This window comes from Pangasianodon hypophthalmus, chromosome 2 (assembly GCF_027358585.1).
Source record: "Pangasianodon hypophthalmus isolate fPanHyp1 chromosome 2, fPanHyp1.pri, whole genome shotgun sequence".
Taxonomy (NCBI): Eukaryota; Metazoa; Chordata; class Actinopteri; order Siluriformes; family Pangasiidae; genus Pangasianodon; species Pangasianodon hypophthalmus.
In genome coordinates, this window is record NC_069711.1 from 3,243,355 (window position 1) to 3,266,793 (window position 23,439).

The window sequence follows — 23,439 nt, forward strand, 5'->3', positions numbered from 1 at the left end:
AAAGGACTAGTTTGCTTTTAATGCCAACAGTTGGGGCACAAAACATTGGTGTGTCCTGAGCGCAAGGCCAAACTGACAGGTGTTTGCTATGTACCGAGAGAGAAAGACAATATTAAAGATGCTGTAGAGGAGTGTGATCACTGTGTCTGTGAGTCTGCTTGTGCTTCTGATTGGAATCATATTCCTCATTGTGACTCTCCAAAAGAGACACAAGTTGCAAGGTACACACACCACCCACTTGTGTTTCCATTTTACTCATTCTAACTGGCCAGAAATCCTCTCATGTGTGCACACAAATGTCAAGACATTCAAAATTCACGACAAAAACTATAAATATAAATGTCGAAAAGTTTGTGGACACCTGAAACCATCACACCCATATGTGGTACTTTCCCAAACTGTTGCCACAAAGTTGGAAGCACACATTTGTATAGAATGTCTTTGTATGCTTTAGCATTACAATTCCCTTCAATTCAATTCAATTCATTTTTATTTGTATAGCGCTTTTTACAAAGGTCATTGTCTCAAAGCAGCTTTACACAAACAAAAGTAAAGTGAAGTGTGTGTGTGTGCCGTCTCTGATGAGCAAGCAGGGCGACGGTGGCAAGGAAAAACTCCCTGAGATGGTGATAGGAAGAAACCTTGAGAGGAACCAGGCTCAACAGAGAACCCATCCTCATATGGGTTTACACTGTAGTGTGCGTGTGTGTGAGCACAATGTGTGTTGGTGTAGTACATGGAAAACAGCTGAAGCGTTTTCGTGGCAGTATGAAGCATTGCCGGTGGACAGGTCCAGAGTGAAGGGGGGGGAGGTCTGGATTACCAGCAGCTCAGGAGTGATGCTCATCTGGTCCAGAGCGTAGGGGGGTCTGGATCACCGGCAGCTCAGGAGTGTAGCTCGGCAGAAGGAGAAGGAAAGTGGTTAGGTACACTCACAGTCACCGTGTGGAGATAAAACTCAACATCCACGAGTCACTGGAACTAAAAGGCCCACACCTTTTCCAGCATGACAGTGCCCCTGTGCACATGGAGATCATGGATCTCCATGAAGCACATGGTTTGCCAAGTGTGGCAGCAGAGGCATGGTCGAGGATCGGCTGTGTACGGAGAGGAGGTGGGTTGAACTGGCAGTTAACATGTGATGATTCTCACCTGTGTGTGATTACGGCCAGTCTACGCATGTGTGCTTTGTTTGTCCAGAATGGGTAAATCTCCACAGTCACATTCCAAAATCTAGAGGAAAGCCTTCCCAGAAGACTGGAGGTTATTATAACAGCAAATGGGGGAATAAATCTGGAATGAGATTTATGATATGAGATTTATATTTAATGAGAAAAAGCACATATGAATGTAATGATCAGGTGTCTAACCCTAGTATTTGCTACGAATACCTTCATCCTATGTTACTTCTATCTCATGTAGATTTTGGAGAATGTAGATTTCCTCCAAACCTGTGAAAAACTCTAGTTCTCTGGTAAGTGTATCCTGTCAGAGCATTGACTTCCTGTGAATTGCTAGCTTATAACATTGTCTCGTTGCTAGCTTAGCTTGTTAGCCTACACGTAACAGTGTCCGAGATAGCTAGAGTGGTGTTGTTCAGCTTCTTGCTCTGCTTCACAGGTATGTGTGTCACAGGCTGTCAGCACAAACTGTTTTTTGCACCCCATCTCCCTTTTGCTGCAGACCACATAACCACTCAGCTCTTCACTTCACTGGTCCAGAAAAGGAACCCCTTGTTTCCCTCATGCCATCAGAGCTATTTGCACTGGAAAATGTCTGTACCTTCTTTGACCTTAGACTGTTGACCATATCCTTGCCAAACCATTCTTTCTGTGCCAGAGCTCATTCCAGATGACGAGATAGCTCGATAGCCCATCTCGTTGTTGGAATCCTGTAAGAGCTCTCCATATGAACTCAAAAAGAAATTATCATTAAATATGCTCTTTTTGCTGGTCATCACCTCAGTAAAAGGGTGGGAGAACTGCATGTCCTTGAATGCATTCCCAGTCTGCCAGAGGTAAGTTAAGACCTTGGGGCAGAGGATATCCAGGGGTTAAACACTAGAACACTATTTATGAACCCAATAGGTACTCAGTGTGTAGGTTTCAAGAAGTGTCATGGCCTGAAGGTATTTATAGCATTATTTAATTTGACAAAACCTTTCAACCTTTTAAAACTTCTAAGACTTCACTTTTTGGTCATTTCAGACTAAAGTAGATGCCTATCAGAGTATGAACCCCAACATCTAAAAATGAGATCCAGTCTACGAAAATCTCAGTGATTAATCCGTCTACCAGTGTAACATCCATTCTAGATTATTCCCTGCCAGAGTGCCAGAAGATGCCCTCTTCTGAATATTGAGTGCCCTTCACCTGTTCCTGTCACGCTGTTATTAAAAGCACATGAACTTGAACCTCATCACTAACTCTTACAGTTTGCCTGCAAACCTTGGGAGTTCTGAGGCGTGTTTTTGTGGATAGCCTTTCTGTGTTTTGACCTTGCCTTGCCTAGATTTCTGCTTTTTGCCTGGCCCTTGTGGTTTTGACCCTGGTTTATAATTTTGTAACTGTGACTCTTGTCTGGTATCTTGATTCTGATTTTTGGATTGTGTTTTTGGAGCTGTATATGTCTTGCTGACTTTTGTGATAATGACCCTGCCTGTTTTGACTACATGTTTTGTATTAATAAACCTTGTGCAAATGGATCCTTATTCTGTCTCCCTAGGCCCTCTGTTACAACCAGGGTCAAAAATAACCCTGTAGTCATTGAGCTTAAGGCTAGTAGCTTCTCTACTAAATTATACCAGTCACGATCCAAAAGCCAGTAAGATTAATTGTTAGGTTACATTTTGAACATTTAATTATGAAAATCACCCAATATTGCGTTCTCTTTACTCCATTATATTTTGGGTACTGCATAGATAATGGAATGTGGTTGCTATATTGCTAGGATAAGGAGACCATGAAGGGGTAACATCTGTATGAATTAGAATTTTCAATAAAATCCCCCTCCATCCCTAAGTTTTGTGCCTGCCTGCATCTCTTTTCTGAAGTCAGAAAGGGGAGAAGATTTTCTATTCTAACATTTTTAAAGTCAAGTGCAGTTTTACTGTTCCTATTACGCCATCGGCGCTCCCGTGGAGGACCCCCGCTCAGTGCTGGACCTGAAAAGAGAAGTCCTGGAGGGAGAGGAACCATGGAGTCACTCTTGCGTTACTGTTCTTGGCTCTGGCCATCCACTGAAGGGGAGCGTGGTCTGTGATTAAGGTGAAGTGGCGGCCAGCCAGGTAATAGCAGAGCTCCTCGACAGCTTGATGGTGAGCGTTTCTCTTTCCACCCCAGCATAGTTCTTCTCGGCGGGGGTCAACTTCCTGCTGACATAGAGGACCGGGTGCTCTTCTCCATCAAAATACTAGTAGAGCACAGCACCCAGGCCCATCTCAGAGGCGTCTGTGTGGACCAGGAAGGGCAGGTTAAATTCTGGGTTCTGAAGCACAGGGGAGCTTGTGAGGGCTGTCTTCAGGGCCTGGAATGCCTGCTCTGTCACTTCTGTCCAGTGCACCCAGTCTGGCTGGCCTTTCTGGGTAAGATCTGAGAGGGAAGTAAGCTATAGAGGAGAAATTGGGCACAAATCTGCGATAATACCCTGCCAACCCCAAAAAGTCATGTACCTGGCGCTTGGTGGTGGGTTGCAGGTACCCTTTAACTGCCTCTATTTTCTTCTCTTGTGGCTTGAGCAGCCCCTGGCTGATGCAATACCCGAGGTACAGTACTTCAGTCAGTCCGAGATGGCATTTTCGGGGGTTCGCCATTAGCCTCGACTTCAGGAGCTCACTTAGGACCTTTCTGAGATAGTGAATGTGGTCTACCCAGGTACTGGAGTGGATGACCACATCTTCCAAGTGTCCTGCAGTGTAGGGCCGGTGGGGCCAGAGGACAATGTCCATGAGCTGCTGGAATGTTGTTGGGGCTCCATGGAGGCCAAAGGGGAGAACCCTGTACTGCCAGTGGCCACTGGCAGTGCTGCATGCAGTCTTGGGCTTTGGATCAGGGGCTAGGGCAACCTGCCAATACCCGTTGGTGAGGTCCAGTGTGGAGATGAAATGGGCTTTCCCCAGGTGCTCCATGAGGTCATCCACTCAAGGGAGGGGGTAAGAGTCAAATTCAGACACCTGGTTGAGCTTCCAAAAGTCATTGCATAGGCAGAGGCTCCCAACTGGGTTAGCCCTGGAGATGAGGAAAAGACATTGGCATACTGGTCCACTAGTTCCAAGAGGTCTTGGAGCTGGGTCAGGGTCAACTCATCTCCCTTCTGAACCAAGGTACGTTCTCTATGTGGAGGTAGAAGCAAAGGAACAGGCTCAATTAATTCTTAAGCAAATTAATGTGGTAAAGTTGTGTGTAAGCTTCTCTTACCCAGCTGTTGCAGGTGATAGTTGACAGGTCTCACCCACTCGAGGACTGTATAAGAACACTGCCAATGGTCCAAGAACTTCACTGACAGCAGGAGAAGGAGCACCCAGTCATCAGGCTTGAACTCCTGAGGCTGGGCTGGGCGGTTGTAAACCCAGCACTGTTCCGCTTGGGCCTCTTCCATATGCTGTTGGACAAGTGGAGCCACCTGGTCCATCTTCCAGATGTGTTCCACTAGGGTGTATTCCACTATTCCTGATGCATTTCCCAGATGTATTCCACTAGGGTGCGGTAGGGGGAGGGCTGCTGCTCCCATTCCTCTTTCTCAATGTCAAGCAGTCCTCGAGGCCAACGGCCAAAGAGGAGCTCAATCAGAGTGAACCCGGTGGAAGCTTGAGGTGTTTCCCGGACTGAAAACATTACATAGGGAAGGAGGGTGTCCCAATTCCAGCCTTCCTCATCCAAAGGTGTTTTACCTTCAACAGCCTACAAAGATCCGTGAACAGTTTGGATATGTCGGAGAGTATGTCCTTCGGTATTCCCACCCAGCTGAAGAGCAGCATGAGCTCTCGGGCAATGTTTGGGAGGTAGCCTTCCAGAGGGGCACCGCCTCGTGGTAGCGGGTGGCATAGTCCACAATCACTAATAGGTACTCATGGCCCCAGGTAGACTTCGGGAGGAGCCCTACCAGGTCCATGCCAATCCCATCAAATGGAATTCCAATGATATGGAGCAGAATGAGATGGCCAGTGAAAGAGGTCTTGTATCTTCTCTAGGGTATTGCGGACTCCCAGGTGGCAGTATGGAGAAAACCGGCTCACCTTGCTGCTTTGAGCATACTTTTTTTTTTACTCATTTGGTTAATTTATAGTACTGTATATGCACAAATAGTGTCACAGAGAGCAAAATGATGCATAGACAGTACGAATGTTCAGATTACTTTTTGGAATCCCATGTTATTGTAATTAGCCTTTATATGCACAGAAGCTATTTCCATATTTTAAAATTAAAAAAATTAACAATTTGTACTGTGGTGTGATTTGAAGTGATGAATCCTACACAAGTCAAAACACATTTACAAATTAACAAAGTCAAGTGTGACAGTGTGAATTGATTTGAACATGTCTCTCTTGCACTTTGCTCACACACTTCACACATAAATTTGCTGAGAAATTTGTAGCTTTCTCACAGACAAGAAAAGGAAGTGGACATTGCACAATGCGGCACAGAGACAGTAACAGGGTGTAACAGAACAGGAGCTTTAATATCTTTCTGAAGTGGAGTTGGTGTGAATATCTGTGAGTGTGAACTCAGGATGAAGATCCTCCTCATCTTTACCCTCTGCCTGATCTCAGTGAAGATTTTGAAATGCATTTCTTTACCTATCAGCTGCAGTGTTACATGAAGGAAAGTTTTGCTCAGATGGATATTTTGTGTCTGGCTAGATGGAGGAGCCTCCAAGGAAGTAACTGGATATTCTGGATAAATTCAGGAAGATTCTCACTGTTTAATGAGACCAAATCAGCAGAGTTCTGGGTGATGATCAGAGAGCTCACTGTACAGGACACTGGGACGTAGCAGTGTGGAGTTTATAAAGATTTGGGGATAAACATTTACACACCAGTGGAACTGAAGGTAAAGAAAGGTTAGTCTCCCACCACTGTCTTCTGTTTATCTTGCATTCAGCATCAGTATCATTAGCTAAACTGAAAGTACAAACAATAGGAAGAGATCAAATTGTTATATAATGCTTATTTACACTTCCTGAGCACTTTATTAGGAACTCTTGAACACCTACTCATTCAAGCAATTATCTAGTCAGCCAATCATGTGGCAGCAGTACAATGCATAAAAATCATGTAGATACAGGCAAGCAGATTTGGATAATGTTCACATCAACCATCAGAATGGGAAAAAATGTGATCTCAGTGAGTTTGACCATGGCATGATTGTTGGTGCCAAACAGGCTGGTTTGAGTATTTCTATAACTGCTGATCTCCTGGGATTTTCACACACAGCAGTCTCTAGAGTTAACTCAGAACACTGTGGTAACAATTTACCACCAATTATATAATTGTTTATATGATTTGCTATATGCAGCTGCATATTCTTATAGACCATGTTTGATTTAGTTTAGCCATAAGTGTTAATTAATATATTAACTAACAAGCATGTACTAACATGTACTTAAGGTGGTAGTTATTCACGCGTGAATTCACAAGACTCACATCATAGTTAAGGTTAGCTCTTCATTAGTTTGTGATTAGTACATGCCTTAACTCATCATTAGCTCATATTTAAGTAAGGATTAATTCAGGTATTAGTGCATGAGTGCATTTTAAAGTGTTACCAATGCTGCAATAAAGAAAAAACATCTAGTGAGCAGCAGTTCTGTGGACGGAAACACCTTGTTGATGAGAGAGTGTGGTTTGGATGTACCATAAGACTTTGCAAAATGTTTTGCTTGGACAGTTTTGGCCAGTTTGGCCAAAGTCAACAAATTTACTAAAAAAAATACTGCACACCAAAGTGACACAAACTTCCAGAGAGGTGAGTGTAAAGTGACAGCAAAACTACTCACTCACATTATTTACTTAATTAATTTGACAAATGTTTCAAGTTCTTAAAACTTAATATTTTTACTCATTTCAGACAAATGGAGAATATCAAAATGACCCAAATGTGCTTCTTCTCCAATCAACACAAACACCAATCTTTTGTGTTAGAGGTAAAGTTAGAGGTTCTATCACTTCCAGTTTCAATGTATTTTAATGCATATTTCCTTTGTGTGTAATCATATGCACTTCTTATTACACTGATGTGTTGCTGTGGATTTTACTGGAGAAAAAATTGCACCAAGAGCTGCTATACTTTACTTTTTTCTTCTGGTCAAAGTTACAGACTTACATCTTTGGAAGTACTTCTCTTGATAATGAAAGGAAAAAATATAATTACATTTTAGTACAATTACATTGTAAATTTCAGATCCAGTGCTTAGAGATGATGGCCTAGGCATGACAGATGAAGTTAGTCTGAGGCTCAAATGGCTGCTGTCTGATCTAAATAGTAGAGCAAATGTTGGGCACAAAAAAAGAACACTTTTCAGACTCGACTTCATGGAGCTCAGCAATGTCAGTGATTGATTTACAAACCTGGGTGACATGATCCTGGACAGAAATCTATGTGTGCTGCCAGACAAGGTCATCCCAAAGTCATTTGGCCACCAAAGCATTTAAGGTGAGCTTATTGCCTGAACATGCAGTTCTCCCACTTTTTGCTAGCTAAAGTGACCGCTATTAAAAGACAGCTTTCAGACACACCCATTTCAGTTTGGCATCTTGCATAGTCTCAAAGTGTTCTGATTCACCAACATGAAGTTCTGTGGCTTTATGTTTTGAATGAAGGGAAGTCAGATAAGTAAGAAATAACCCACAGCAGGACATGCTGTTAGAGGAAAATAATCAATAATGGGGTGATGATGCAAAGTGCAGTCACTCATACCACCATGAAGATTAGTATTTTCCTATGTCAGCATTTTTTAAAGTATTTATCACACAACACATCATACCTTTTATCTCTTTATATAGTAGTTACATTTAATAATAATAGTATCCATTTATAGTTACTTTTATTATTTTTTTAAATAATAATATTATTACTTTTAAAACTTATATTTTAAGATGATTGTTTGGATTCCTTCCTGGATTCCCATTATTTGTAGATAGAAAATATATTTTTGCACATACGCAAGTCAACACACATTTACAAATTTGCAATGCCAAGTATGACACTTTGAATTCATTTCAAAGTGTCTCTGTTGCATTTTGCTCACATGCTTCACACATAAATTTGCTGTCAAAAGCTTTCTCACACAGCCAGAAGGGGAAGTGCATGTTGCTTCAGTTTCTGGTAGTTCATGCATTCATGGCCTCCAGACTGGACTATTGTAATGCATTGCTAGGTGGTTGTCCTGCATCTTCAGTAAACAAGCTACAGTTAGTGCAGAATGCAGCTGCCAGAGTTCTTACTAGGTCAAGAAAAGATGATCACATATCCCCAATATTATCATCCCTGCACTGGCTACCTGTTAAGTTTAGAATTGATTACAAACTAGCACTACTTACGTACAAGGCTCTAAATGGTTTAGCTCCCACGTATCTAGCCAGTCTTCTAACACATCACAATCCACCACGCTCCTTAAGATCTCAAAACTCCAGACTTCTGGTAGTTCCTAGAATATCAAAGTCTACAAAAGGAGGTAGAGTGTTTTCGTATTTAGCTCCTAAACTTTGGAATAGCCTTCCTGACAGTGTTCGGGGCTCAGACACAGTCTCCCAGTTCAAACGTAGATTAAAGACGTAGATCTTTAGCCAGGCATACACTTAATACATACCATAACCTTGTACTTCAGTACATCTGATTAATTGCACATTATGATTTAGGGCTTACTAATATTATGAACAGCAGCTACGCTAATTCCTTTTCCACTTGTTTCCCTTCTTCTACCCATCCCGAGGCACATAGAGATTGTGCCAGCTCCAGTAGACAGAGGCCAACCCTATGAGGATCCTGAGGCATCCAGAGATGGACCTGCTCCAGCTGGTTTCTGCCTCATGAGGATTTGGGTATTCAAAGCAACGCTGCCAACCCTATGTGGACTATGTGGACTTTGAGGAAGACAACAACCTCCAAATTAATATACACATAAAATTCTACATGACTATAAATAAATACAGAAAGGAAATTGTTCATATCACACTCTCCCAAATGAGGATGCGTTCCCTTTTGAGTCTGGTTCCTCTCAAGGTTTCTTCCTCATATCATCTAAGGGAGTTTTTCCTCGCCACAGTCGCCTCAGTCGCCTCAGGCTTGCTCACTAGGGATAATTTTGTCTAACATCTAGGACTGTTGCATGTTTTTGTTTCTGTTTGCATGCTTTTTGTTTCTTATGTTCTGTAAAGCTGCTTTGAGACAATGTTCATTGGTAATACAAATAAAATTGAACTGAATTGAATTGAATTAAAGAACAAGAACAGGGTGGGACAGATACAGTGACTTATAAGACAGCGTTTAAAAGAATAGGAGCTTTAATATCTTTCCGAAGTGGAGTTGGTGTGGAGATCTGTGAGTGTGAACTCAGGATGAAGATCCTCCTCATCTTCATCCTCTGCCTGATCTCAGGTAAAGAAATGCACACAGAATAATCCTCACTATCAGCAGCAGTGTTACATGAAGGAAGGTTTTGCTCAGATGGATTTTTGGTGTTTTGTTAGATGGAGGAGCCTCCAAGGAAGTAACAGGATATTCAGGAGGAGGAGTCCTTATCAAGTGCAAATATGATGCAGAATTCACACAAAACACAAAATATTTCTGTAAGGGTTCATGGCCAGGCTGTGATGACCAAATAAAGACAGAAGCTAAAAACATGTGGATAAATTCAGGAAGATTCTCACTGTTTGATGACACCAAATCAGCAGAGTTCTGGGTGATGATCAGAGAGCTCACTGTACAGGACACTGGGACGTACCAGTGTGGAGTTGAAAAAAGTTGGATAGACATTTACACACCAGTGGAACTAAAGGTAAAGGAAGGTGAGTCTCCCACCACCGTCTTCTGTTTAGCTTCCTGAATATTTAGCATCATTAGCATTAGCTAAACTGAAAGTACAAACATTCAGATTTTCTATATGCTATATAAAGCTTATTTATAATTACACCACAGTGCTGTTGAATGTTCAGTTTTGATGGGTTACTGATATTTTTTCTATAACAGCAGCTCTGAGATTAGTGCTGACTGCAAATCTCAGGTTTATAATAATACGCTCAATGTAATACATTATTGTTTCTATATTAACAGCTAATTCACAGGGACTTCTATGGCAGTCGCAACACATAAATGGGTGTTAACAAAATTGTTATTTAACAAGAAATATATAATCATTGATATAGTTACGTTTTCTGCAAAAGAAGACATTTATTGAATGGTTAAGCAGAGCAGATTGTGCATTCCGGTCAGGTTTTTCAGTAACATGACAAGCTGCATTAGGATGTCACATCCACATGGAAGTCCGTATCCCTGTTAAGTTTTTCCCTGTCATAGCCTTGTCTTAATTTTGGTTAGTTTTGCTAGGTCTTGGTTCTTTTTCTGCCTTTTGATTGTTTGTTAGTTGCTTATTTAGTAAAGCTTATTTGCACTTGTATCCACCTCCCTCGATTTGTTACATTTTTTTTGTTGTTGTTGTTTTATTAATTTCATGAGAGAGAAAAAAGAGAGGCTGGTGATGGAACAACTGTTTATCTTCTATAAACTAAGTAATACAACATCAAGTATAACTATAAACAGATTAAAAAAAAACATGATGTGTCATTTTTTAATAATCTCTAAACTGTAATTTTTGGCAAATTGCTGTAGTATAAGATGAATAAAACACTTACTGGTGTTATTGGCAAATACTCAGCTCCGATGATTATTTTCATAAAAGAGCACACCCCCCGTGTGTTTTATTTCTTACTTATGTATAGTGTAAGCATGATTTTAACTTGCTTTTCACAGGGGGCTTGGTCTCTAGAGGAGTGACTGCATATGCAGGGGGAGGAATCAGAATCAAGTGCAGATATGAGGATGAATATAAAGACAAACCAAAATCTTTCTGTAAGATCGGAACACGTCAATTGTGTTTTAATCGAATACAAACAAAACTAAACAGTAAATGGTCACATGATGGCAGATTCTCAATTCATGACAACAGAGGTTCAGGATTCTTCAGTGTGTTCATCAGAGAGCTGATTACGGAGGACACTGGAACATATGCATGTACTGTTGCTGTGTCTGATGAAATAGAGACCTACACTGTAGTGAAGCTGAATGTAAGAGAAGGTGAGTAGCTAATACGCATGTTGTGATACATTTTATTTATGAACATATAACTGTTTAAGTTAAACTAATCATAGAGTAACATACAGATAAATTTCATACTTCATACAAAGTTTATGGCATGAATTGAGGGAGGTCTGTGTTCTTTATTTGTCTTTTGCTCCAGGAATTTAATCAGCTCTGATCAGAACAGAGTGTGTTATATTCCCTACGGTTATGATGCTGATTAGGCAGAATGTGACATGATGAATGTATCATATATAAACTGATCTGATTGATTGTGATTTGCAGATTTGTCCTGTGAGAAGTCCATCAGTGAGACTGTCCATGTAGGAGGAGATTTGAAGTTCAGCTGTAAATACCCAGTATCCCTCAGGAATGACCCCAAGTTTCTCTGCAAGAGGCTGCAAACTGCTGCTTGTTTTTATAAAGCATCTGTTAATGAAAGTAGGAAAGATGTAAATATGGGGAAGTTCTCGCTGTATGATGACAGATCAAAACAAATCTTCAGTGTGAGTATTAGACATGTTACTGAGCAGGACTCTGGGGAATACTGGTGTGGAGCTGAAGCAGCCTGGAAATCTGATCATGGATACAAGGTTTATTTCACACAGATCAGCCTGACAGTTACTGGTGAGTTTGTATGAATGACGATGACATTCTGTAATTTCAGACCATTTTGACAGCTTGATTTATCTTAGAATTTATCTAATATTTTTCTTTATGAAATTAAGATAATTAAAATTATCATACCTGTTATTGATATGTTTAAAATAGTCTTCTATTGGAAGAGAGTTTTGCTTCTTATTCAAGTAAATTTCTTACTTCAAGCATTTATTCATCAATAGAATAAGATAGAATAATTCATTTATTCATCTTCACAGAATCGTATGCGCATTGACACCTAACAGCAATGTAGTGTAGCCATTCCACTTCTCTGCTTGTTTGTGGGAATGGGAGGAAACCGGAGAACCTGGAAGAATCCCACAGGGACACAGGGAGAACATGTAAAAACTTCATGTAGACAGTAACCCGAGCTCATTGTTGAATTGTGAACACAGAGGTGCATTTAAAAAGAAGCCACAGAGCAGTGAAAAATCAATTATTTCTGCATATAAGTGTAGTAAAATCCATATGTGTTTTTATTGATGTTGGTTTTGCTATGGGAGCGTGGAAGATTGTGGGTGCTACATCTCTACCCTTATCAGTTAACAGACAGCTCTTTTGAATACTCACACATTTAAGAGTACGCATAAGGCTAAGGATTTTTTTGTATATTACTCTTTTTCCTTAGGCCTAAGTGTAGGAGTAAATTTCCTGATTACTAAGAATATTTTGGCACTTAACACCAAATTTTTACTCTCAACACTTTTATACATAAGAGCCCTGTACTCCTTTCAGTCATATGCTGGATCTGCACACACGTCATTTATCATCCTAAAAGACTAAATGTTTCTGTGCTTTAGATCCACCTCTCCCTGTTTCAACCTCAGTGCCAACAAAATATTCATTATCATCTTTACCAACATCATCATCATTACTGTCTACACCAACTTCTAGTGAAAGAGGTTATATCTACATGCACCTCACACCTATAGTCTAACTACATGACTTTTATCAGATACTTCTGAAAGATCAGTGTGTAGTTTAAATGTGACTGTCTGATTGATTACATATTTCTCTTCCAGGATTTCCAGCTTCCACTGTGTTCACTGTGTCTGTGAGTCTCCTGGTGCTTCTCATCGGACTCATATTCCTCATTGTGACTCTACATAAGAGACGCAAGATGCAAAGTACACACACACTCGCATCAAAAGGGTTTCAGTCATACATGTGGTGTCTGTATTTATAAAGATTAAAGTAACACTTGTTCTTTTTGTCATCCTCATCTCCATGCAGGCCGAGAAACAGTGACGCAAACCTCCAGAGAGGTGACTATAAAGTGACAGCAAAACTACTCACTCACATGATTTACTCTATTAATTAATTTGGCAAAACATTTCAGGTTTTTAAAACTTCTAAAACCTCACATTTTTTGATAATTTCAGACAAATGAAGACTATGAAAACGACCCAAATGTGCTTCATTTCCAGTCAAGACAAATGACCAATCTATCAGATTCAGTCTACCAAAGTCTGAACCCCAACACCAAACAATCGGATTCAGTCTACCAAAGTCTGAACCCCAACACCAAACAATCAGATTCAGTCTACCAAAGTCTGAACCCCAACACCAAACAATCAGATTCAGTCTACCAAAGTCTGAACCCCAACACCAAACAATCAGATTCAGTCTACCAAAGTCTGAACCCCAACACCAAACAATCAGATTCAGTCTACCAAAGTCTGAACCCCAACACCAACCAATCGGATTCAGTCTACCAAAGTCTGAACCCCAACACCAACCAATCGGATTCAGTCTACCAAAGCCTCAAGTGTTAAACAGACCAATTGGACACAGTCGGAGTCAGAAATCCCCCTCTAACCAATGAGAATGATGCTGCCAGTTTCTCTATTAAAATGGACTGGCCTTGATACCAAAGCCAAAGAGATTAATTGCTAGGATGTATTTTAAGATTTATTTATGAAAATATTCCATATTTGTTTGCTTTCCAATAAAAAAAATGCCAATCATAATTGTTTATCAAAGACGAGTCTAGAGTTTTTGCTTGAGAATCTGATATTTTTAGGCAGTAAATGTGGCCAAAAACTGTTACTTATACAGAAAAAGTCCATCTGAATGACATTGCAGACCAACAACCACAAACCTCCTGCAGCACATCAGTAAATGTGCAGATATCTCATTTATTCACCACTTTTACGCCATCTCATTTTAAAGTAATTCTTGTTTTAAACTAAATTTGTGGAATAAATTGTCAAGAACAGATGTTGTAAATGTTTTTCAATCCAATGAATAGATTTTCAAAAAGCTCACTGTTTATTGCAGCTCAGAAGTTTGTTTGGAAACCAGCATATGGAAATGCCTTCATCCTCATCCTGAAAAAGTGTATAAATGATGTCATATGTTCTGTGATTGTCTGAGGCTGAAAGTTTGTGCTTCTGGGTGTGTTTTGACAGCCAGGATTTGGGTTGTTCACAAAACTACACAAACCTCTCTCAAGTTACATTTCTGATGTGTACTGATTAAACATTTTCATAACATCCATGACACAGGGTTAGAGATTAGTTAGAAGTTTCAGCTCAATAGCCACACTCAGCAACAGCGAACATTTATTTATTATTACATTCATCATTAATCATCTTTTATTATTTCCTACTTTAATCATTTAATCATTTTATATAATCATTTTCCATATTAATGCAGTAATTATGGATGTGCCTCCCAGTGTTTTTAGAACTTTGGGATGAGTAAGCTTAGCAACACATTGTTTTACTGATTTACTTATTTAATTATAATTTCATGATTATTATTTTATTTTATTATTATTATTTTATTGTTTGTTAATATTGAAGCTTCAATAAAATTCATCTCTATCCCAAAGTTTTGTGGCTGAAGACTAAAAGGGGGAGAAAGTTGTAATTAAATTCAAGTTAACAATATATACACTTTATATGTCTACTTGTTTTTGAGTCATTAAGATTTGAATTAAACCCATTAAATTCATGCAACCAGTCAAAAAGGTTAATAATTATAAGAATAAGAACTCAATAATACATATAAAAACTTCAATAATGGTGGCTTCTGGGTTGTTTTATTCATTAATGTGACTAATATTACTTCATTCATTTTAAAAAAAAAAGGACTGCCTCAGGTTATTAGTGAAACACATTCAGGATTTATGAGAGGGAATCAATATATGCTTGATTCAAAATTTAATTAGGGGGCCAAGAACCGTAGGTGCATAGGCACCCTATTATTCTATGTTTTCTTATTATTATTAGCCCTCTACTGCATGAATTATTCTATTTACATTTTAAAAAAATGCTTTTATGGATTTTTATTACTTGAATTAGTTCAAGAATTAAAAATATATTTTTAAAAAATTGAAAAAAATTTTTTAGGGGTGTAGTTTGTAAATTGTTGCCGTATGGCAACAGTGTGCAATGGTGGAAAGTATCATAATGTCTTGATTTTCTTAGAAAACACACCGTTTACAGACAAAAGATTATCTATGGCTTCATATTATTTAATAAAATTCATGACTTCATATTATAACAACAAAAATTAATGTCCTTTCAATCGTTAATCACGATGTATGGTATTTATAATATGATAATAGTATAGGTATATCCACCCAGAAAGACACTGAATTCTAAAAAACATTCAAGTATAACCAATTTGTATCTCCAATGTGGATCTTTCCATAACCTACATTTCAATCTAAATCATATCTTTCATTCTAACCCATGCTATTTCCTAATTTCATCCCATTTCACCCCTTGTGAAAGTCCAAGAAGCAGTTCCTCTCACTTGTGATGCAGAGGAAGATGGAACGCTTTGAGCACTTGGTCCTCACAACTTCCCTTCTCATTTCCCTGTAAGGGCCAGTGGTCAATGTTGTATCTCCTAACAGGATCTGGTTGAGGAGACCCTATTCTCCTTGCATAAGCAGGAGGCAACTTCAATCTTAAAATCCAACAGTGAGAGTTGGGCCACTATGGGATCATCAGGGATCTGCAATCCCTACGGTAGAGAAGCCATGCCTCTACTACAGTTAAGTCCAGCATATGGAACATGATCCGATGGTACCACTTCTTGGAGCAGATCTTGGTGCGACAGAGAGCAAAGTGAATCAAGAAGATCCACTCCTCCCATGCTCTTGTTGTACAGAGGTACAATGTTGGAACATGGGACTTGTATGATTTATTTTCTTTATTTGTCCCACCTCTGCACACGTGTCACAGGGTTTGCTCTAACAAAGGTGCTCAAAAGTGTGACAGGGCGGTTGTTGAACCATTTGACAGCCCTCAGGTTCACACCATCATGAGTGGTAATCTTCTCCTGATGTGTGCCTCTTCCCTTCTTCTTCATGGTTTGGTCGTTTGGAATGTACATCCTGCAAGATGGTTTTGTCTGACTGTTCCTACGCTGTGGACCTTCTTTTTTTTCAAGGAGCACTTGAAGATCCACACTGCAGAACCAGTTGTCATAGAAGATCTTGTATGACATGTTGCAGGGTACAATAGAGACCAGCTTCAACACAATGTTACCAATGTCAGGTCATCCATTAGGTAGCTGAATTGGCCCTGTGTAGACATCAAAGTTATACACAATGCCATTCTGGACTGCCAAAATGAACATCTTGTACCCCCAGCATTTCGGCTTCATTGGGACATACTGCTTCAGCTGGTTCTTGCCCTCGAAGGTGATCATATACTCATCCACACACAACATTTCTTCCATTTGGATACTGTTGAAGCTAGCTGTCAGGAAATTGAGGAGTGGCCTTACTTTGAACAACTTATCTCCACCTGGCACTTGGTCACTGCTGTTGGCGAAGTGAAGGAATTATTTGAGTCCCACCGATTCACTGCCATGATGCTTGCAACATTCTCTACTCTTGTTTTCAGATTCAAGTATAGCCACGTCTAAAAGCCTACTATTTCTTTAGACAATCCTTTTGTGAAAAGTTTTTTCTTAGGTAAAGGAGCAGGTCTGGAGGGTTCACAGGCATAGAATGTTGTGGTTGTGGTGACCTGGGATGTTTGGATGCTGTCACCCCACACTCTTACGCGTTCACTCAGTTTTGCAGACGGTGGAGTGGCTGGCTGTCCCAGGATGCCCTCATGTCTATGTTAGCTTCTGACTCTCCCTTTTAGTTATGCTGTCATAGTTAGTCTTGCTGGGGTCCCTGCTTGCACTCTGCTTGCAAAGTACATTGTCCTTAACCATTAGAGGACAAAAGCTTACCTAACAATCTCTCCCTCTCTCTCCATCTCTCTCTCTCTCTCACACGATCTGTCGAGCCACACATGCTACTTCTGAGATGCCAGTGATCCTGACCCCTTATGCTCCCCGGACCTACCTGACCCATCCTGATGGCCTACTTCTGGTTGGAGTTCTCATTGGTTCTGCTGCTGGGGGTGGCCCCATATGGACGGCCTGAAGAACCATTTGGTTTGCTGGGGATGGCGCCACCTGGGGGCTGTGGAGATGGCTTGGGGATCTCATATGGGGAGCTGCACTGTGATGGCTTGGGACTGCGATTGCTGTGGTGGCTTTGGGGCTGCAGTTGCCCCGAGCACCTTCATACTCAGGACTCCATCAGTGGACAGTGGATAGATTTTAACCAACCTGACATCTTGTGAAAACTGTGATGAATTTACTGGTTGCACATTTGCACTATTTGTTATATAGTACACAGTAATAGAAGGGATTTGTTTATAATTGCACTATCCGTGGCACCCAGATGAGGATGAGTTCCCTTTTGAGTCTGGTTCCTCTCAAGGTTTCTTCCTCATATTGTCTCAGGGAGTTTTTCCTTGCCACTGTTGCCTCTGGCTCGCTCATTAGGGATAAATTCACATATTTACAATATGTTTTTGAATCCATTTATTTCTGTAAAGCTGCTTTGTGACAATGTCCATTGTTAAAAGCACTACACAAATAAAACTGAATTTAATTTAATTGAATTTTAATACAATATGGGACCCTGAAAAGGATTGTTTTCCTCCTCGTCCAAATGTCAGGTCTGTTCTTCCAGAATTGAATAATCTATGTTCAACACTTGATTTGCTTAATATATGGAGACATATGTATCCAGATAAAGTTCAGTTTACATGATGGAAAAAAGACTGTACTCAACAGTCACATATCAATTACTGGTTAATTTCGAGGAATTTAGTTAATTATGTTAAAGAGGTCTCTATAGAACCTTCTGTTCTTACAGATCACAAAGCCATTTTTCTCTCACTAAATACAACAAAATATAATGATGTGAAATCAGATATGTAATGGAAAATGAACCAGAACATATTGATTTTGGTTTTGGAGAGTTTTTTTTTTTTTTTAGATGAATCATTCAAACACTGTATAAAGACTGTAACAACTCAATTAAGTTGCCATATGGAACAACATCACAGTGTAAGATCAACAGAGGTATACGACAGGTTGAAATTAAGAAAGCAATTGACTGTCTTAATAGTTTTTCATCTGTATCTGGTTTGTTTTTAAAAATTAAGAAATATGTTTCCCTTTGAAAAAATGTATCCTTAATAATATATGGATACCAGTGAAGGAAGTGGTAGATTATTTAGGTATCAAGATCTGTAAAGATCAAAAGGAGAGAAATAATTTAAATTTGATGCCAGTTATTGGGAAAATTAAACAAAAAAAATCAATTCATGGTTAATGAGAGATCTATCATTGAATTATTATCATTGAGTTATCACTCTTGGTGTATACAGCTCTTACAGTAGACGTTCCACAATCCGTCATAAGAGAAGCAGATACTCTATTGATTAACTTCATCTGGAAGAACAGAATACACTATATTAAAAAGACTATTCTATGCAATCAAACTGCGTATTGAAGAATAAATGGATAAAGAATCTTTGTGCAGGAAAGACAAAATATGGAATATCATCCCTAATCTGATTTTTGAAAAGATGAGAGGTTTGGATTTTTTTTTAAAATGTGACTTTGATTTAAATAAGTTTCCAATAAAAATATCCTTATAAATATAAGGCAAAATGATTATATAGAATACTTGCAACTTTTTCTCTTGTTAATTCAAGTCCCATGATAATATATTTGTTTCATTTTTGTATTTTTTATTTTTTTTTTCTTTCTGTTTATTTCCTTTGGCTTTATTAGGATTGTAACAGTGGGTACATTTTGTAAATCCTTTGTGTGTGTTCTTGCTCTGCAATTTAAAAAAAAAATACTTCCTGGACTTTGAGAATCACTCGTGTATCATCTAAACCAATGACATACCGCATCCTCATCCGGGTATCTCGGCTGTACACCGGCCTGCTAGATAGCAAGCTAGCAAGCTAGCTAAACACCAGAATTGGCCGTCAAATTTAAGCCAAAATGCGATTACAACAGTTTCTAATGCTTATTAGATGCTTATTAGGTATTTAAAAGAGAGAAAATAAATATCTCCAACAGGCATTATGGCTGAGTTGAGTGGCTGTTGGCTAGCGAAAATTAGTCACACGCTAACGCTACTTAATACTGTAGCGCGGGTGTTCATGGGAGGTGTAGTTTTTAGATTCTAGTGTAGTGTTTGCACTAGAAAAAATATATATATATAAATAAATATATTTATATAAAAGTATGGATATCGCTTATATATGTAGATACAGCGTTTAATAAAATGGCAAGCCAAACAGAAATATGAGAAAAATTAACATTGGGATTTAAAAAATGTCTGAATAAAAGGAACCGGTTTATTCACTTCCGCAGTTCTTTGCAGAGCCAATCAGCGCGTTGGTGCAAATTGAGTGACGTTCCTAACAGCCAATTATAGATGACTGCGTTTCCCGATAGCCAATGACAAAGAGGCATGCGGTGTAAAAATGACTTTCGATTTACAATCAGATACCTTTCGGAGAATAAAACTGTACACGGGTCGTGTTCGTCTGAATTGGTAAGCAGTTAAAGTGTAATGTCTTCTTAAATTATTTTTATATATTTACGTTAGATTTCATGAATTTACGGATGTGTTGCAGAATACATTCGCGTTATCACCATGTAGCTAAGCGGCTAATCTCTGTTGACATGGAGAATCATTTACCAAGTGGTTATTATTATGTAAAGAATAAAACAGTCACTGGTCTGCTGTTATGGGAAAACAATCAACGTGGGGTCATGTGATGAAATGGAGTTAATCTTACAGGTCCAAGGTTGATTATTTTTCTATAACAGCATGATTCATTCTTCAGCTTCAGCATTATATCACAGCAATTTGCCAATAAATACAACTTTTTATTTCCCTGCTGAAAAAAACAATTGAAACCCTCAAAGAATCTGAATGGGTTTAATGGTTATAATGGGAATTGTATTGGTTTGAATGGAAACTCTAATGGTCTAATGGTCTCTACTGGTAAAATGTTGCCTTCTATTGGTGGCATGTTATGTCATACCATTAAGGACCAATAATGGTAATGGGTTTAATGGTTAGCTGATGGTTTGTAATGATATTTGTAGTGGAAACCATTAGAATTTCTGTGATGGTTTCTATTGTTTTTTTTTTTTCAGCAGGGTTGTTAATGAACGACAATGAAAGATCTTACTTGTGACGAAAAAGCTTACTTGTGACGAAAGATCTTACTTGCCATGTAATATGTTACTCGTGATGTAAGATGTTACTCTTGGCGTAAGATATTACTCGTGACTCAAGATCTTACTCTTGACGTAAGATATTACTCGTGACTCAAGATCTTACTCTTGACGTAAGATATTACTCGTGACTCAAGATCTTACTTTTGACATAAGATATTACTCGTGACTCAAGATCTTACTCTTGACGTAAGATCTTACTGGTGACGAAAGATGTTACTTGTGACGTAAGATGTTACTCGGGACGTAAGATATTACTCTTGACAAAAGATCTTACTTGTTACGAAAGATCTTACTTGTGACAAACTTGTGATGAAAGATCTTACTCGTGACTCAAGATCTTACTCGTGACGTAAGATCTTACTGGTGAGGAAAGATCTTGCTCTTGACATAAGATGTTAGTCGTGACGTAAGATCTTACTCTTGACATAAGATGTTACTTGTGACGCAAGATCTTACTCGTGATGAAAGATCGTACTCAATATAAGATCTTACTTGTGATGAAAGCTCTTACTCGTGATGAAAGCTCTTACTTCGTTAGACATAACAATAGCGTGGTAAATAATGTTTAAGAGCTATTATTTCAGATTATTTCATGTCATATTGTTTTCCAACCAATGCTATCTGTGAACCTACTTTTATTATTAGATTCCTTTAACATGCTTGCAGGCCACGATGAAGAAGAAGACGTTAGTGGTGTTTGATTTTGATCACACGCTGGTGGACAGGAACAGTGACACGTGGGTGATCGGATGCACGCCTGAGCGGAGCCTCCCTGCCTGGCTCGAGAATTCATACCAGAGAGGACGCTGGACCGAGTACATGGGTCGAGTGTTTACCTACCTCGGAGAGCGGTCTGTCCCTCCGGACGCCATACGGGAGCTCATGCAGACGATCCCGTTCACGGACGGAATGATCGAGCTGCTGAAGTTCATCCGTCAAAACCAGAGCGACATCGATTGCATTATAGTCTCCGATTCCAACACTCTGTTCATAGACTGGATTTTAGAAGTCGGCGACGTGACAAGCGCCATCCATAGCGTCTTCTCGAACCCGGCCAGTGTTGACCCGCGCGGGTACATCGAAGTCCGCTGCTTTCATTCGCACTCCTGCGAACGCTGTCCGGTTAACATGTGCAAGCAGAAAGTGTTGACTGATTTTCGAGACAAGCAAGCGGACACTGGTGTCCATTACCACACTGTGTGTTACGTAGGAGATGGAAGCAATGATTTCTGTCCGGTTAAGGTTTTAAATGAAGGGGATATCGCAATGCCACGTAAAGGGTACAGCCTTGAAAAACTTCTGGCCAAAAGCAGGAGTGAAAGTAACGGTCCTAAGGTGCAGGTGATACCTTGGAGCAGCGGGACTGAAATACTAAACCAGCTGAAACTCATCCAGAAACAGGCTGAACTATTTTAAAACATTAAAACTCAAGGGCTGCTAGAAATTTCTTGGTGTTAGAGCCATTAAAAATAGCCTCAAGATACAGTCAGAAGAATACGATCTAAAATGTTTACATTTATTCATATGTAGGATGTTTTTATCTGAGAAGCGGATTAGTCACTGCTCTTACAATTCTCCAGTTTAAAGGAAACCTGTAGCGTGAAACACTTAAAATATGTTTGGAGTAAAATATCTGATTGATTTGTTGCTCGATGCTTGATTTTGTCACAGAGGGATATTGTTATTGCAAGCGCAGTTACTATTAGAGTTTGATAGTAAGCACTTATTTTTCTCACTCACCGTTTTTCCACGTCACATGAAGGAGAAATCCGGCGTAAATGTAGCGGAGATGTTGGTGCAAATGCAGGACTCGAAGTCCCAGAATGCAATGCAGCTACATGTCATGGTTGTGCTCAGAGATGATGGTGGTATTAGTGTGAAATATTGAACCTTTGGAAGATGATCTGTTTGAACAGATGAAGTGGTGAGAGAGCTGGACAGACTGAAGTACTAAAGCGCCGCTGCATCATTGTCTTTAAAACGGCATTGTGGGTAATGCAGGAAACTGTTAACGCACAAGCTGATTAGGATGTCTGCTGTAGGTATGTAGCTTCTCTCAGGGCTTCTTAAATGATTTTATCCAGGAATATAAAGTGTATGGGTTATAAAATGGTAATAATAAAAGGAATGAACTCGTCCTGTCCTCATCCTATAGTCTTCAAGTTTAAGAATGTGATTTGTTATCTCGAATCTGATTGGTCAGAAAGTGTTGATTCATTTTCTATAACAGCAGCTCTGACACTAGTTTATATGAATGCAGTATTGTAACACATTACACAGGGACGTGTATGCTAAATACGTCACATAAATATTAAAAAAAGCACGTTTAATCATTGAGATGGTGAAGTTTTCTGTAAGGAGATGTTTATTTAATAACTTCCGGAAGAAGGAGTCTCCAGTGTCAGCGCTTTGTACCAGTCAGAGGTGAAGTTGTAACTTTCATTTTTTCAGACATCTTCAGGACAGAGGAGTTTTACGCCTACCAAACTGATGTTAATACTGATGTTAATACTCTAAGAGTTATAATTATTATAATATGAGAAAAAATAAATCTATAACAGCATTTGTGGTTGTAATTGACATATCACATTTTTAACAACAATAACAACAACAACAATAATAATAATAATAATAATAATAATAATAATGTATTTAATTAGTAGTGTGTCCTTTAACTGATTAAATTAAGGTCTTTTACATATACCTAACCATTTGTTAATTTGTTTTATGATTGTCAATTATAATAAAGTCAATAGCTTTTATGATTGAATAATTATGAAGTGTTTGTGGTTGTAATTTGCATGTCACATTTTTCTGCAATACAATTCAACAACAGCAATAATAATAATAATTATTATTATTATTAATAAAAATAATAATTATGATATTTAATGAATAGTTTGTT

General features: G+C 39.1%; 2 protein-coding genes across 8 annotated transcripts; both read left to right on the forward strand.

The window, feature by feature from the left end:
- The first annotated feature begins 5,611 nt into the window (after positions 1-5,611).
- LOC113545972 (polymeric immunoglobulin receptor) lies at positions 5,612-14,845 on the forward strand. Of its 6 annotated transcripts, none has more exons than XM_053232076.1 (10): positions 5,612-5,710; positions 5,858-6,057; positions 7,065-9,593; positions 9,686-10,003; positions 10,965-11,288; positions 11,577-11,918; positions 12,752-12,853; positions 12,974-13,078; positions 13,185-13,216; positions 13,334-14,845. In XM_053232076.1, exons 3-10 carry the CDS (start codon positions 9,554-9,556, stop codon positions 13,724-13,726), a joined length of 1,656 nt encoding a protein of 551 aa, XP_053088051.1. In that variant the 5' UTR covers positions 5,612-5,710; positions 5,858-6,057; positions 7,065-9,553; the 3' UTR covers positions 13,727-14,845. The 6 variants fall into 6 exon arrangements, with proteins under 6 accessions (XP_053088051.1, XP_053088050.1, XP_053088055.1 ...); XM_053232075.1 differs by having other exon boundaries at positions 5,629-6,057; positions 7,065-7,140; positions 7,398-9,593; XM_053232080.1 differs by having other exon boundaries at positions 5,629-6,047; positions 7,065-7,140; positions 7,398-9,593.
- A 4,859-nt stretch (positions 14,846-19,704) lies between these two features.
- Positions 19,705-22,686, forward strand: phospho2 (phosphatase, orphan 2). Of its 2 annotated transcripts, none has more exons than XM_026945601.3 (2): positions 19,705-19,839; positions 21,201-22,686. In XM_026945601.3, the coding sequence occupies exons 1-2, from the start codon at positions 19,756-19,758 to the stop codon at positions 21,948-21,950; spliced, it is 834 nt and encodes a 277-aa protein (XP_026801402.2). In that variant the 5' UTR covers positions 19,705-19,755; the 3' UTR covers positions 21,951-22,686. The 2 variants fall into 2 exon arrangements, with proteins under 2 accessions (XP_026801402.2, XP_026801401.2); XM_026945600.3 differs by having other exon boundaries at positions 19,715-19,839; positions 21,180-22,686.
- The last annotated feature ends 753 nt before the right edge of the window (positions 22,687-23,439 follow it).